Source organism: Phyllobates terribilis, unplaced genomic scaffold (assembly GCF_046119375.1).
Source record: "Phyllobates terribilis strain yellow unplaced genomic scaffold, ASM4611937v1 Scaffold_5__5_contigs__length_657084704, whole genome shotgun sequence".
NCBI lineage: Eukaryota > Metazoa > Chordata > Amphibia > Anura > Dendrobatidae > Phyllobates > Phyllobates terribilis.
In genome coordinates this window covers 57,884,080-57,901,130 of record NW_027362765.1, presented here as the reverse complement: position 1 = coordinate 57,901,130, position 17,051 = coordinate 57,884,080, and the positions used below count along the sequence as shown (strand labels likewise).

Genomic DNA, 17,051 nt, shown 5'->3' with positions numbered 1-17,051 from the left:
AAGGTTACCAAGATGGCGGAAGGCACCACGAACAAGGTGAAGGAGAAGACCAATGCTTTGGTCGGTGAGCAGGCGGGGGAGGACAATGTTACTCATGGCGGGGAGGAGCTCATCTCGGGCACCTCAAGGAGACAGTCCCCAGTAGTCGGTCCCGCAGTGGACTGCCCACCGCCTGCCCACTGGCCCTGGCCAGTCAGCGGTCTGGGGACACCGCCACTTTTCGGCTCCTCATGGAAGAACGAGAGGCGGAGCGTGCAGAACGAGCTGCGGAGCGCAAGCATCAACTGGACCTGGCTCTACATGGATTCCTTCCAGCACCTCCAGCACAGCAGGAGGCGAAGACCTGTAAAGGTCCGAGCCGAGGACTTCCCCGTGCTTGAGAAAGATGGAGACCTGGACTCCTTTCTGGTGGCATTCGAAAGGACCTGCCTTCAGCACCATCTGGCCCAGGATCAGTGGGCAAGATACCTGACCCCCCGTTTGAGGGGTAAGTCCCTGGATGCCTTGTGGGACTTACCTGCCGGGAAGGTACAGGACTACGACAGCATCAAGCGGGCCCTGATCCTGCAGTACAACCTCAGTCCGGAGTTGTACCGTCAGAAGTTCCGGAGCCTGCTGCGTGGCCCCAAGGACACCTGGACCGATCATATGCGGGCGCTGTTGAGAGCCGCAGAGCACTGGACCTCAGGTCTAGCGCTTACTACCCGCCAGGAGGTCCAGGAACTATTCGTCACGGAGCATTTCCTCTGCGACCGAAAACCAATGGGGGCTTCTGCTACAGCCACCCTGGCAGATGAGTATGCCAATAACAGGGCGCCTGAGCTGAAGAAGTCTGCCAGCAGCACCTGGAGAGGGGGTAAGCCCAATCCTGCCCCTGTTTCCCCAGCCCCCAGAACACAAGGGGTGTATCCCCCTGTTGTCCTCTCCAGGCAAGGAACAGACGTAAGACGTTGTCATCATTGCTACAAGCCAGGACACTTTAGGGCTAAGTGTCCCCAGCGCCAAAAGGCCCCATCCCAGTCCCAGAGAGCGCCCAATGTTCTGTGTGTGGGAGGGGGTGGTGGTAGGTCCCTGGACAATATCCAACCCGTCACCATAGGCCGTTCTGCGGTCATGGGACTGCGGGACACTGGCGCTGAACGAACCCTGGTACGGCCTGAGGTGGTGTCCCCTCAAGACTTTGTACCGGGAAAGACCCTTTCCGTCTCAGGGATTGGAGGCGTGGAGCCAGCACTTCCCGTTGCCATGGTGTATTTGGATTGGGGTGCCGGGAGGGGGATGCGGGAGTAACACCAAATATTCCCGCAAACGTTTTATTAGGGACCGACTTGGGGCGGATAGTGTTGCAGTATGTACCCACTGAACCCCCAAGTTCGCCCCCCCCCCCAGAATGTCTTGATTTATCTGCTTCTAACGCCAATAATGTTGTATGGAGTGTGTCTCCTGCGGACGAGGAGGGAGTGGAACCTGAGAGTAACACACACAGACACAACACAAACAGGGTTGTTAGTGAGAGAAGGTGAGGATGCCCCCAGAGGTGCTCAGCCAACGCACAGGCACCTCTTGTTCTCCGGTGAGGGACGAGGGGGGCAGGATCCTGTAGAGGGAGGCTCAGGGATGGAGAAGAAGGTTGCTACCGGCAGTGTAGGGCTTCCAGGAGAATCCAAGCCGCTGAGTCTAGGGCCTCTGCAGGAGGGGGAGCGAGCCATGGGGGGTGGGAGTGTCCCAGGAGAGGAACCGCCAGGTAAGACCCCAGAGCAGGAGTTCCCCACGTCCGGGATGTCGACAGGCCTAGGAAGCCTGCCTGATCTGGCGGCTTGGTCAGAAACCGAGGGGAAGCGGGCACTACCCACGGTCACAGCGGTCATAGCCGCTGTCACCAGGAGTGGGAGTGCCGGAGCCCAAGAAGCCTCGCAAAGGTGCGAAGGCTTCCCCATTTCTGACCAAGTGGCAGCTGGGTCAGACAGCGGCCAGGAGACATGTCCGGAGGTGCTGACGGAAGATGTGGCAGTTTCTTCGATTCTTGCCCCATCGAGTCAGGAGTTTCGGGCTGCATTGGAAGCCGATGACAGCCTGAAAGCGCTCAAGGAGCGGGCGGCACAGCCTCCCCAGGACTCAGATGGCGAGCATGTGGTCTGGGACCAGAGACGGCTGTACCGGATGACGGTCCAGCAGGGTTCACCGGAGGCGTGGCCAAGGGACCGACAGTTAGTGGTACCCTATCCGTTCAGGGCGGAATTGTTGAGGCTCGCACACGAGATCCCGATGGCCGGACACCTGGGGATCGCTAAAACCAAGGCCAGGATAGCTCAGCATTTCTACTGGCCTGGGATGGGAGTCGAGGCAACGGCCTACTGCAAGTCGTGTGTCACCTGTCAGAGGGTGGGGAAGTCGGGGCGGCGCTCCAAAGCCCCACTGATACCTCTGCCAATCATTGGAGAGCCTTTCTCGAGGGTGGCTGTGGATCTCGTGGGACCCCTGCCCACTGGCTCCCGCGGGAAACGCTTCATATTGACTGTAGTAGACTACGCCACCCGGTACCCGGAAGCGGTAGTTTTGTCGTCCACTAAGGCCGACAAAGTGGCAACCGCCTTATTGGAGATTTTCTCCAGAGTAGGATTTCCCCAGGAAATGCTCACCGATCAGGGGACCCAGTTCATGTCGGAGCTGATGGAGTCCCTTTGTAAGCAAATACAGGTGCAACACCTGGTGGCCAGCCCGTATCACCCACAGACTAATGGCCTGTGTGAGCGGTTCAATGGCACCTTGAAACAGATGCTTAAGATGTTCGCCGACTCCTACGGGAGCGACTGGGAACGTCTTCTCCCGCACCTGCTATTTGCTTACCGGGAGGCTCCGCAGGCCTCAACGGGGTTCTCCCCCTTTGAGCGCCTGTACGGGCGACGTGTACGGGGACCCCTGGCTCTGGTGAAGGAAGCATGGGAAGAGGATTTAGCCACCTCGGAGGTGTCGGTCATCGAGTATGTCGCGCGCCACCGGGACAGGATGATGGCCTTGGCAAAGCTGGTGCAGGACAATATGGCCCAGGCCAACCAGAAGCGGTGGTACGACCAGAATGCTTGTGAGAGGACCTACCAGGTGGGTCAAAAAGTGTGGGTACTGGTCCCCTTACCACAGAACATGCTTCAGGCAGCCTGGGAAGGTCCATACTTCGTGCACCAGAAACTCAACGCCGTCACCTATCTGGTCACCCTGGACCACGCCCGTGGTAGGAGGAAAGTCTTCCACGTGAACATGATGAAGGCTCATCATGAGCGGGAAGCGTATGCCCACCCAGTGTGCAACCTTCCCGAGGAGGGAGAAGTGGAAACCCTCCTGGATCTGCTCGCCCAAGCCAAGGCAGGTGGATCCATCGAGGATGTGAGGGTTGGCCACCAGCACACGGAGGACCAACGGTCCCAGCTGGAGGCCACCCTGCACTCCTCCCGGGAGCTGTTCAGCAGCCTGCCCGGAAGAACTGAGATGGCTGTCCACGACGTGGTCACCGGCGATCACCCCCCGATCCGGCGTTCAGCATATCAGGTCTCTTTCGAGGTGCAGGAAAACCTGCGCCAAGAGATAGATGAGATGCTGAAGCTGGGGTGATCCAGGCATCCAACAGCGCGCGGGCCTCACCTGTAGTCCTTGTTCCTAAAAAGGACCGAACTACGCGGTTGTGCGTGGACTACCGGGGGCTCAACGCGGTGACGGTCCCCGAAGCATTTCCCATACCACGCATCGATGACCTGCTCGATCGTATGGCCATCATTGATCTGAGCCGGGGATACTGGCAGATTCCCCTAACCCCCGCGGCAAGGGAACGCTCTGCCTTTATCACCCCTTTTGGACTATATGAGTCCACGGTGATGCCATTCGGCATGAGGAATGCCCCTGCCACTTTTCAGCGGATGGTCAATACGCTGCTTGAGGGACTTGGAGGGTACGCGGCTGCGTACTTGGACGATATTGCAGTCTTCAGTCCCACCTGGGAGGATCACCTAGAGCACCTGCGGCAGGTGCTCGGTCGGATCCACCGGGCAGGCTTGACCATGAAGCCGGAAAAGTGCCAGCTGGGCAAGAGTGAGGTCCTCTACCTGGGTCACCGGGTAGGCGGGGGTGTTCTGAAGCCAGAACCTGGAAAAGTGGATACCATCGCATCCAGGCCCACCCCCAGGACCAAAAAGCAGGTGCTGTCCTTCTTGGGGACTGCCGGGTACCACAGGAGGTTCGTTCCACACTATAGCACCTTGGCCAAGCCCCTGACGGACCTCACCAAGAAGAAGCTGCCCGTCGCAGTCGACTGGACAGTCGCCTGCGAGACAGCCTTCAGGGCACTCAAGACCGCCCTAAGTAGCTCCCCTGTACTTCAAGCTGCTGACTTCGACCGGCCGTTTGTGGTACAGACCGACGCCAGTGATTTTGGCCTCGGTGCTGTGCTAAGTCAGGTCAACACGACAGGCCAGGAACATCCTGTCTTGTACCTGAGCAGGAAGCTACTGCCACGGGAGGTGGCCTACTCCATGGTGGAAAAGGAATGCCTGGCAATTGTATGGGCCCTGCAGCGTCTGCAGCCCTACTTGTACTGGAGCCATTTCACCGTGGAGACGGACCACAACCCCCTCAGCTGTTTACACATGGTCTCTGGGTCGAATGGAAGGTTGCTACGATGGAGCCTCGCTCTCCAGCAGTATCACTTCTCCATTCGCCACAGAAGAGGCCGTGACCACGGTAACACTGACGGGTTATCCCGGCAAGGGGAGGGTGCAGAAGGACGCATGGGAGAACACAGGAGTGTGTTACCCCCTCGCGCCATCTTATAGGGGGGAGGTGTCATGAAAGTTAGCCGCCAGCTTAGATATGATACGTCATACCTGAAGATATTCCCTATTGTCACACAGCTTCTACCATGTCACATTTCTGCAGACCCTGGCAAACAGAGCAATTTGCCCCCACCTCTGGAGATCAGTCTCCAGAAACTCCTTTGAGATGGTAAATAGATGGGCCAGTTTTTGCTGTGTCCAAGCAGGACAGAGTCAGCTAGGCTCCAGGGGGGTAATCAGCACCTGGATGTCACTTGAAACCAGAAGCAAACCATTTGTGCAAGCCTGCAAACCTCTCCATTGTCCAGGAACCATGTGCTTTCTTTGTGGAAAATGGCCACCAAAAGCTACAAGATACAATATCAATTCATAACCACACGATACAAGTTAGGGAACCCAAATAAAATGTATCATGTGAGGAAGGTGCCCGCGGACACAATCATGGGACTTATAAATCCATGAGTGGCCTGGAAAGCTGGATATTTAGAAGAACCATATACAAGGTCCCAGGGGAGGCATGTTTAGAGTCAATGGCTTCCCCACAAGAGGAGGATCACGACGAGACCTCTGGTGATACGATGAGATCACCCCAGGGAAAGTTATGGGTACTTTTCTAAAATGGAGCTAAAACGAGCATTGGTAGGGGGGTGGGGCTTAGTAAACTGACATCACCAAGAGTGGGCATGACAGGACTTTAGTATAGCCGACAGCCAGAAATCCCTTCAGTTTGACCCAGGAGATGATGTGAACAACTCCTAACGTCGGGTCCAGGTCTCTGAGTGGGAGGAGCACCTTTGCCATGTGCTACTGAGGCTAGGACGACTGCAACTAAGCTTGAACCTGTGGGATCGCAAATCCTCCCTTGCACCACAAGAACGGTAACTGATTTATCGCTGTTATTCCTGTGTTTTGTATTTCTAATTGTTATAGCTCTTATTCTGGCCAAATACCGTTGTATAGTTAATTGTATAGCCTTGTAATCTAGTGCATTCTTATAATCGATTAAATAATAAATTAATCGTGGGCTGTATCCTTTACTCTGCATATACGAATCCATTGGTCCGGAAACGCTTGGCTGAAACGCTACTGGGTTGGTTCCTGACCCGATACAAGTCTATTAACGGACCGGGCATGTATCAAACGAGAACTGATGGCAGCATACCATCTGGGGGATTTGAGGAAGGCTGGCAGTGACTGTCGGAGGTGTGGATATATATTACTGGCGCAGCCAGGGGAATATATATATACCTCCCTCACTGCAGAGGGCCTCAAATACCCAGAGGGCTACAGGACGGCCTCTCCAGCGACCACTCACTCTCGGTGCAGTACCTTGACTGACCTGAGAGGCAAGGGGGTGCCAGAGAGTTGTGCCTGTATCGTGGCGTCGCGGATTGGTGACGTGTAAGGGACAACACACCACCGTGTTTTCCCCCGCTGGTAGCAGCTTCCTTGCACCACTTACTCTAGGTAAAGTACCTTGACTCACCTGAGAGGTAGGAGGGCGCCAGAGAGCTGCACCCACCGGCCGGCATTCATCACAATAAGATCCAGAGAAAAGCTATTTTGTCTTGGAATGGAAAAAAATGACTATGTGGACAACATTAAAGGGTGTCCGCGTCTAATTTTAATTTTTTTTATAAAACAATCTAGCATGGTTTAAAAGGTTGTCTCCTGTTCATTAATGGGAAAAATTATGAAGTGCTTGTAAAAACTAGCAACTTTGCAATTTACCTCTTATAAAAAACCTCTCTCCACTTGATAGAGGGATTTTTAATTCTATAGTGCACAGCTCTTTTCCTAGGTTACTGGCCACCTCTGTAGTCTCAAAAGAGCGCACATTGCTTGCAGGCTTGTATGCTTTAGGGCATTCCAGCATCGTTCTGAAGATGATTGAATCAATGGATATTTTTCAAAGTGGAAAACAATCGTCATGTCAGTTTTTCCTATTGAAATTTTGTCGCTACAAACATTTTAGTAAACAAAATTGGAAAAAGCTTGTGTTTTTTCCTAAGTGGTTAACAAATAGCTTTTACTGGCAAAATAAACCTATGCTATTTAAAACTGTGGTTTGTCCGTCACACGGATCACATATAAGTTCGCTCCAAATTCAGTCATGTCATTTGTAGTGAGCGTGGAAGATATTGTCCTCCATTTAAAATGGGCAAGGCACGTGGCAAGGGACGGGGAACTGGACATGATGGTGATGGTGCATGCAGAGGCCGAGGCCGTGGGCAAGCTGATATTGTGCCACAACAAACACCCACATTTTCTCGCTTGACCTTCCTGTCCCAATTAAAAGGGGACTGCAGAACACCACTATTGAACACAGAGCTGTGTGAAAAGGTTATTGGTTGAATAGCAGATAATGCTTCCAGTCACTTAGCCACCACCACCTTGTCTTCCACACGGTCAAGTCTCAGTAGCCGTGAGTCTGGACCGCATATTCCTCACCCTGAACCTCCTTCCTCCCACCATGCCGAGTGCCCGAAGACAACTGATCCCACACTTGGACACTCAGAAGAGCTGTTCACTTTTCCATTAATAGATTCAGGCCTCTTGCCCGGTCCACTTGAAGCGGAGCAAGAGGAGATCGCATGTAGCGATGCCCAAATATTTGAGCAGCCACGGTCACACGAAGGAGACAGTGGGAAAGTGTCACAAGAGGGGGATGATGATGAGACACAATTGCCAGAAAGTCAGGAGGAGGACCAGAGTGCGGAAGTGGAAGACGAGGTGGTGGATGATATAGTAACTGACCCAACCTGGCAGGAGGACATGCAGAGCAAGGAGAGCAGCACACAGGGGGGAGGGAGGCAGAGCACCGCAAAAGGCAGGAAGAAGCAGTGTGGTGGCCGCAAAAAGAAGGCAGGCAACCGTTTCCCGCAACACCAACACGAAGGAAGTTGCCAGTACAACTGTTAGGTCTTCCCAAGTCTGGTTGTTTTTTTAACGACTCTGCCGATAACCCCAAAAAGGCCATTTGCACCACCTGCCAGGCCAGCATCAGCAGAGGTGGCAAAACGACCAGCCTGACCACCATCAGCATGATCAGGCACATGGCAGCAAAGCACCCGACTTTGTGGGCCGAACCCCAGGGTCCAGGAACAGTGTCTGCGGGTGGCACCATTGCTTCTTCCACTGTTGTGCATGCAAGCCAATCCCCTGTCCATGGTGCATGCGAAGATGCCTCCTGCCCTGCACCTGTCATTGCACACTCTCAAGTAGCAGCATCAGGAAGCACGTCCACATCCTTGTCCCAGCGCAACGTTCAGTTGTCCATACCCAAGTCCTTGGAACGCAAGTGAAAATACGCTGCCAACGCCCCACAGGCCACACTACTAAATCCCCATATTTTGCGACTGCTTGCGCTAGAAATGTTGCCTTTTAGGCTCGTGGAGACGGAAGCATTCCGCAACTTGATGGCGGTGGCCGTTCCTCGGTACTCGGTCCCCAGCCACCACTATTTACCCCGGTGTGCCGTCCCCGCATTACACAAGCACGTGTCCCAAAACATTAGCCGTGCCCTCAACAACGCAGTTACTGGGAAAGTCCACCTAACCACAGACACGTTGACAAGTGCTTGTGGGCAGGGACGGTACATCTCGCTGACGGCACACTGGGTTAACTTAGTGAAAGCCTGGACCCAGTCGGACCTTGGGACGGAACACGTCCTCCCGACACCAAGGATTGCAGGCCCTAGGTCAAGTAGGGTTGCTTCCACAGTCTACAGCTCCTACACCTCATCCTCCTCAGCCCCCTCCTCCTCTTCAGCCTCCATCTCCGAAATGACCACATCAGTCACAAACTGGATTCACTGCCTTGGCCAAGTGACACGGAAGTCTTGCCTGTTAGCATAGCAGTCTGGCACGCATGGCTAAGTTTATGTTACGCTGCCTTTCCCATGACCCTCTCATGCTCAAAATTTTGGGTGACAGTCACTAGTGGTTGGTGACACTTCTAGACCCACGCTACAAGGAGAACTTTATATCTCTTATTCCTGAGGCGGACAGGTCTACAAAAATGGGGCAGTACCAGAAGGCCCTTGTTGCGGAACTATTAAAAAAATTCCCATCTGAAAACGCTGGTGGCAGAGGTCATAGTTCGTTGGACAACCAAGGACTACAGGCGAGAGAGACAACTCCAATCCAGCAGGGGAACACTGTCCAAGTTCTGGGAGAATTTTCTCAGCCTCTCCCTTCGCACAAGCCCTGAGGCGCGGGGTACTCTCACAAGGAGTGCAAAGTTTGGAAAGATGCTGAGGGAGTACCTTGCCGACCGTACCAACATCCTCCGTGATTCCTCTGTGCCTTATAGTTATTGGGTATCCAAGGTGGATACGTGGAATAAACTGGCTCTCTACGCCTTGGAGGTCCTGGCCTGCCCTGCCGCCAGCGTTTTATGAGAGCGGGTTTTTAGTGCCGCTGATGGAATTATAACTGATAAACTCATCCGCCTGTCAACTGAAAATGCTGACAGGCTGACTCTTATAAAAATGAACAAGGGCTGGATTGGGCCAGACTTCTCAACACCCCCGAATGATAGCAGCGTAACAAACTCAAATCCAGTGTCTTTTTTTGGGAGGTGTATTCCCATGCACCTTTTCACACCCACACATGGGTATACGCTTCCTGATTTTGGCTATTTGCTCTTGACCTCCTCCTTCTCCTCATCCTCCACCACCATATCACCAGGGTGACTGTGGTCCGTGATGCAACACCCACATAATTTTTTTAAAGGGTGTTTATGATGCCCGTAAAAAAGATTTTTTATACAGTAGGTTCATGTATACCCCCAGGGGTAAATGTTTATCAGCCCATAAACTTAGTGAATGGGCATTACAAGGATAGGAGACCCACTCCTTTCTAATGGGAACATTGTTTTATGAGGCCCTCTAAGTCTCTTCCAAGGGGCATTGGAGTGCCTCCCAACTTTTGGCAGCCCTTGCGTTCACTGCATAAGCCAACATTATGGGAGACCCTCTCCTTTCTAATGGGAATTTGTCGTTACTGTGGCCCTGCTCTATGTGTCTTTAAATTCTTAGTGGGATTTTTCCTAAATTTGGTCAGCCGTTCGACTCACTGCATACCCTATAACTGTATAGCAGACTCTCTCCTTTCTAATGGGAACATGTAGTACTCGTTACTGTGGCCCTGCTCTATGTGTCTTTAAATTCTTAGTGGGGTTTTTCCCAAATTTTGGCAGCCCTTGCAGTCATTACCACTATAGGAGACCCGCTCCTTTATAATGGGAACATTTTATAATGGGAACATTTTTTTTTTACTGAGACCCTCCTCTATGTCTCTTCAAAGAGGTATTGGGTTGCGTCCGAATTTTTGGCAGCCCTTGCAGTCACTGCATACGCAATAACAGTATAGGAGACCCACTCGTTATTAATGGGAATAACAAAGCATAGCCGGCTGATGGCTCTCTAACAATAGCGAAGGCCGACTGCTGGCCTTTTAAGAATAGTAAGGGCCGCCTGATGGCACTATAAAAATAGGCTTTGTGACTTTTAGAGTCCCTCTATTATAAATGAAACAGGATGTGTCTGAAGTGTCACACACCACATTGCCAGATAAGGTTGTAAAATGTTAAAATGACATTTCCCGGCGAATGCATTTGTCTTAAAAACTAACGTAAAAAAAAAACCCATTAGGATCTTTCTTTAGTATAAAAAACAGCGTCGCCAATTTAACCTCAATGTAATCACATTGTTCAGGTCCTGCACCTCCTCCTCCAACTCCGAAATGACCACATCAGTCGCAAGCTGAAAGCACTGCAGGAGTGCCTTGGCCAAGCGGCAACAGGCTGTGCTGAAGATAACATGCTTAATGCTTAGGTGACAAACCGCCCAGCGCTGCAGAGTTGTTGAAAGCTGTAACACAGCAGCCTGATCTGTGGCTCTCACCACTGAACATACAGCCAGGCATGGTCATGTGTGACAATGGGTGGAACCTGGTGACGGAGAAATGACAACCGGAGTAGATACGGTTTCCCTCTATGCCAGTCCTTTCACCGAGCTAAAGAATATGGCTGTGATTAAATGCAACTCCCAGAGAAGCTGTTTCAGATTGAAAAACATTGGGCCTAGCAGAGGATTTGATTCTGAGGGCTCACCTTTCTCCCTCGCTCAAGAACACCATAGCCGCTGCAAAGCTAGAGCTATCATGAACTCTCCTGATGTAGAAGCCAGGGCACACCAGAGGATTCTCTGGTGGGACTGTCTAACCCTGCCAAGAAGCAGTCCTGGTTAAGAAAAGTGTGTGGGAAGGTTCCTGGACACTCTATGGCTGCTTTTTTACTGAAGTGGAAACCCACGCAAACACGGGGAGAACATACAAAATCCTTGCAGATGTTGTCCTTGCTGGGATTTGAACCCAGGATCCCAGCGCTGCAAGGCTTCAGTGCTAACCATTGATCCAATGTGCTGCCGTTCACCCTCTGATATCTAACAGGCTGGAGAAACTTGCACCTACTGCCACTCTATCTTCAGCTCCTTTGTGAGAAACTAATGTATTTGGGCAGCCACTCAGTCTACCAAATAAAATTCCTGAGAAGGAAATTGGGGATGGCTTCGCTACTACTACTGGGGGCAGTGCTAATACCATGGCGTCGTACCATAGTTTACAGGAAATATTCCAGGCTGGTAGGAGGCAAGCATATTCCCACAGAAAAGTACCAGCAGTAATGTTCAGGGACCCGCGCTTGTAGAAGGCGGAGACAACACAGGGAGAAATAGTGGCGGCTGGGGACCGAGTATGGACACGAGGCATGAGGTTGTGAAAAGCTTCCGCCTCCACGAGCCTAAAAGGCCACATTTCAAGTGAAAGCAGCTTTAGAGGACTTCCTGGGAGAAATGACAGCTGGAGTAGATATGGTCTCCCAAGTCCTTTCACCAAGCTAAAGAATATGGCTGTTGTGAAATACAACTCAGCAAAAAAGAGCTGTGGACTGGCTCCGTACCATCCCTGGCCACATTCACCTGTCCACATGTTTGTGGTTAAGCGGTCCTTCCCAGTAAGTGCACTGGGGAGGGTGGGGGTAATGTTGTGGGATCCGTGCTTGTGGAAGGCGGAGACGATACCGGGAGAAATAGTGGCGGCTGCGGACCGAGTATAGACACCCGGCCGCCGCCGGCATGAGGTTGTGAAAAGCTTACGCCTCCACGAACCTAAAAGGCCACATTTCAAGTGAAAGCAGCTTTAGAGGACTTCCTGGGAAAAATGACAGCTGGAGTAGATATGGTTTCCCAAGTCCTTTCACCAAGCTAAAGAATATGGCTGTGGTGAAATACAACTCAGTAAAAAAAGATGTGGACTGGCTCCGTACCGTCCCTGGCCACATTCACTTGACCACGTGTTTGTGGGTAGGCGGTCCTTCTCAGTAAGTTCACTGGGGAGGGCACGGGTAATGTTGTGGAACCCGTGCTTGTGGAAGGCGGAGACAACACCTGGACAAATAGTGGTGGCTGGGGACCGAGTATGGATACCCGATCGCCGCCACCATAAGATTGTGGACAGCTTCCGCCTCCACGAGCCTAAAAGGCCACATTTCAAGTGCAAGCAGCTGTCAAAAATTTGTCAGTATAGTATTGCAGCCTGTGGGAGGGTGGGTGGCTGGCAGCATATTTGCGTTTGCATTCCAAGGAATGGGGTAGGGACAACTGAATGCTGCACTGGGACAAGGACGTGGACGGTGATTGTTGCAAGTCTGCAACGACAGGTGTATGGCGGGAGGCATCTTCGCATGCACCAAGGATCACTTATGATGAGCACACGTTTAGGCAGTAACCTGGGAGTCAGAGAGGCTTCCAGGGGTCTTCCCCATGCTGTTCCCATGTCTTTTCAGCACTGTATGCATGTGTCTGATGATGTGTCACACACCACATGGCCAGATAAGGTTGTAAAATGTTAAAATAACATTTCCCAGTGAATGCATTTGTCTTGGTTGAAAGCAATGCAAAAGTGCAAAAAAGCATCAAAAACGCTATGTGTGAACATAGCCCAAGGTGTGGAGGAGTATTTTTGGTTTTGGTTATTTATTTTGTCTTATACACAAGTCATTACCCTGGAAAGGATGTTCCTTAACATATTTCCAAGGAAAGGCGTAATACCTCTGACAACGTTGTTGACAGCAGTGACCTGGGAGTCAGAAATGGGTCCAGGGGTCTTTCCCATGCTGTTCCCATGTCATTTGAGCACTGTTCCCATCGATTTGGGCAATTTTTAGGCCCTCTGCAGACCGCCGGGGGGGGGGGCCGCCTGACAAACTGACAAACACTCGAGTTTCCCATAGACTTACATTGGGCTCGTTTACTCGAGCACCCGAGTATTTCAATTTGTTAGACCCGAGCAACGAGTACCCGAGCATTTTAGTGCTCGCTCATCACTACTCACCTGTGCTGTTTGTAGGAATCTCCTCTTTCCATTGCTTATCACCCCTTACATATATCTCTGTAGTATTAATATGGGTCAGATCTTCATCCTGAAAGAAATATTGTAAAAGTCACAGACAGATGAAGAAGTCACATCTATGATCAGCTCTAATCCTGCCATCTTGACTGTCCTCATTACACAAGTATAAAACATATAATACTGGTGGATAAAACAAGACTGAGCACAAGACCTTCATAGCCATCTACACATCATAGGGGAGATCTCATGACACTTTGTCTCCATCTACCTGATGATCCTGAGGAACATTGGGATCTTCTTGTTTACAGTCCTGCGGAAGAAGAGGTCGGGGACATCTCTCTGGTGTTGTCCTCTTACTGGATAGAACTGGAGGAAACACATACAGGGACTGAATTCATTCTTTACAAACAGATAATTATAGGTCGTGTGTATTTAGTCCTGTCTATTACCTGGTGATGTTAGGGGCTGGGGAACCTCCATCATGACGTCCTTGTACAGATCTTTGTGTCCTTCTAAATACTCCCACTCCTCCATGGAGAAATAGACAGTGACATCCTGACATCTTATAGGAACCTGACACATACAATGATACCGTCATCCCCCAATCCCCTCATAGCGATACTGTATAATGTCCCAGCATTCCCAGCAGTGTCACCTCTCCAGTCAGCAGCTCAATCATCTTGTAGGTGAGTTCTAGGATCTTCTGGACATTGATGTCCTCATGTATCAGGGGCTGAGGTGGAGGCCCTGTGATTGGGCTCAGTGGTCTTCCCCATCCCTCAGACACAGGGTCCTGACAGTGATCACTAGAGGTCTTCTTCACTACTGTGTAATCCTGGTTATGGAGAGACACATTAATAAATCTCACTACAGACATTTCCAGAGTCCTCACCTCTCCAGTTCTGTCCATCTGTTATTCCCATAGATAAGAATGATGTATTGTGACATCATCAGAATCTCTCACCTCTCCAGTAAGCCGGAAGAGGATCTCTAGGGTGAAGTGTAATATCCTCTCCGCCATCTTGTCCCTGTCCCTATCCATCCTTGATGGGTCAATCAGGAATATTCTCTTATATAGAAGATCTCCACTGAGAGGATCCGATATTGTAGGGACCTGAATGGGGAGAAGATGACGATGTAACATCATAAAGATCCCATGTAAGAAATCTCCGGAGCTGTTATCGGCTTCACATGATCACTACATCCAGTCATGGCCCCGTCCTGCCCCCGGTATAACACACAATCACATTATAGTCACATACAGAGATTTATCACAGGCTCAGCACTGCGGTGGTTAATAGTAATGGGGGTCTCCACATACCTCCACCTGCAGAGCCGCCACCACATATATGGCTGTTCTGTGCACACAGGACCTGTGATGAGGTCACAGGAGGGGAGGAGTCAGGGGTCACATGATCAGGGGCCTCAGTGGATGGTAGATGCTAAAATGTATGCGCTCTTGCCTCATATGACTTTATGTGCTGTGGGTGTGCTTTGGTTTCCTCATCGCGCCATCAGGCTATGTGCCCACGATGCAGAAATGCTGCGGATTGTACATGCTGATTGTACATGCATTTTTCCTGCCAGGGACAAGCGGATGTGAAGCGTTCTTCACTTGCATTTCCACATGCGGGTTGACAAGCGATTTTTAGCATCACTTGGAAAAGTACTTGACAACTTGGTCACACTATATAAATCCATGCAACCAGAATGGATTTATGTTGTGTGACCAAGTAACGATGCTGCAAATGCAGCATCAATAGTAAAAAAAAAAAAGGTTAAAAATTGTGAAAAATAAAAAAAACACATTATACTCACCTTCCGATGGCCCCCGCTGCGTCCGGCGTCTTCGGCTGCACGCGGTGGTGTAAAAGGACCTGCGGTGAAGTCATTTAGTCATGCGACAAGTCAGGCGACGCCGTCGTCAGCAGTCGGTGACCTGTCACATAACTAAATGACGTCATGGAAGGTCCTTTTACACCACCGCAAGCAGCCGAAGAGCCAGCAGCGCCACAGGGAGCAGACAGGGGGCCATCAGAAGGTAAGTACTGTATATCTTTATTTTTTATTTTAATTCTTTGTTTTTTAACAGGTACTATGGAACCCGGGTCTGGATGAGAGTCTCCTCTTCTTCAGACTCGGGTACCATCCGCGCATTGAATCACTTAATATCCGCATGTGCACGTGTAGTCATGCGGATGTTATGCGATTCAATGCAAGTCAATGGCGGCTAAAACGCCGCGATTCCGCAAAATTAATGGACATGCTGCGGATATTAAGCGTTTCCGCAGCGGAAATTATGGTGCGGAAAAGCTTAAAAAACGCATAGTGGGCACGCAGCCTTAATCGTAGTAGAAAGCTGTGACACACGGCTCCATCTTTACTGCTCGTTTTGTGCATCAATGAGAAGTTGCAGGTGCAAAGGGATGAAGTGTGGTGCCGTCAGAGTGTGTAAAGTTTTGTGGGAGGTGCCATGTATCTAATCCCCATCATACGTGATACGCCCCAGAGCCATGTATCTAATTCCATCACATTACACTATTGCTCTCAGAAGTGAACAGAGCGGGGTCACACATTACACTACTGCTCCCGTAGAAGTGGACGGAGCAGGGTCACACATTACACCAATGCTCCCATCGAAGTGGACGGAGCAGGGTCACACATTACACCACTGCACCCACAGAAGTGGACGGAGCAGGGTCACACATTACACCACTGCACTCATAGAAGTGGACGGAGCAGGGTCACACATTACACCTCTTCTCCCATAGAAGTAGAGAGAGCGGAGTCACACATTACACCACTGCGCCCATGGAAGTAGAGAGAGCGGGTCACACATTACACCACTGCTCCCATAGAAGTGGACGGAGCAGAGGGTGACACATTACACCACTGCTCCTATATAATGTACAGAGCGAGGTCACACATTACACCACTGCTCCCATAGAAGTAGAGAAAGTGGAGTCACACATTACACCACTGTTCCCATAGAAGTGGGTGGAGCGGGGTCACACATTACACCACTGCTCCCATAGAAGTAGAGAGAGCAGGGTCACATTACACCACTGCTCTCATAGAAGTACAGTAGAGAGAGTGGGGTCACATTACACCACTGTTCCCATAGAAGTGGACAGGGCGGGGTCACACATTTCACCACTGCTCCCATAGAAGTGGACAGAGCGGGGTCACACATTACACCACTACTCCTATAGAAGTGAGTGGAGCAGAGCGGGGTCACACATTTCACCACTGCTCCCATAGAAGTGGATGAGGCGGGGCCACACATTATACCACTGCTCCCATAGAAGTGGATGAAGCGGGGTCACACATTACACCACTGCTCCCATAGAAGTGGACAGGGCGGGTTCACACATTTCACCACTGCTCCTATAGAAGTGGACGGAGCGGTGTCACACATTACACCACTACTCCCATACAAGTGGACTGAGCGGGGTCACACATTACACCACTGCTCCCATAGAAGTGGATGGGGAGGGGTCACACGTTACACCACTGCTCCCATAGAAGTAGAGAGAGCGGAGTCACACATTACACCACTGCTCCCAGAGAAGTAGAGAGAGCAGGGTCACAAATTACACCACTGCTCCCATACAAGTAGAGAGCGAGGGGTCACACATTACACCACTGCTCCCATAGAAGTGGATAGAGCAGAGCGGGTTCACACATTACACCACTGCTCCCATAGAAGTAGAGAGAGCGGGGTCACACATTACACCATTGCTCCCAAAGAAGTGGATAGAGCAGAGCAGGGTCACACATTACACCATTTCTCCCATAGAAGTGGACGGAGCAGAGG

At 51.1% G+C, this 17,051-nt stretch overlaps 1 protein-coding gene across 1 annotated transcript in view; it reads right to left on the bottom strand.

Annotated features, from left to right (window-relative positions):
• The window catches only part of LOC141272036 (uncharacterized), a 242,984-nt gene extending 228,640 nt beyond the window's left edge, over positions 1-14,344 (bottom strand). Inside the window, exons 1-5 of the mRNA XM_073682326.1 lie at positions 14,199-14,344; positions 13,890-14,069; positions 13,684-13,807; positions 13,503-13,600; positions 13,217-13,304 (exon numbers count right to left, since the gene is read on the bottom strand). Of these exons, the coding sequence (XP_073538427.1) occupies positions 13,217-13,304; positions 13,503-13,600; positions 13,684-13,807; positions 13,890-14,069; positions 14,199-14,276 (568 nt within the window). The 5' untranslated portion in view covers positions 14,277-14,344. The remainder of the gene's footprint in view (positions 1-13,216; positions 13,305-13,502; positions 13,601-13,683; positions 13,808-13,889; positions 14,070-14,198) is intronic.
• Between the last annotated feature and the right edge of the window lie 2,707 nt (positions 14,345-17,051).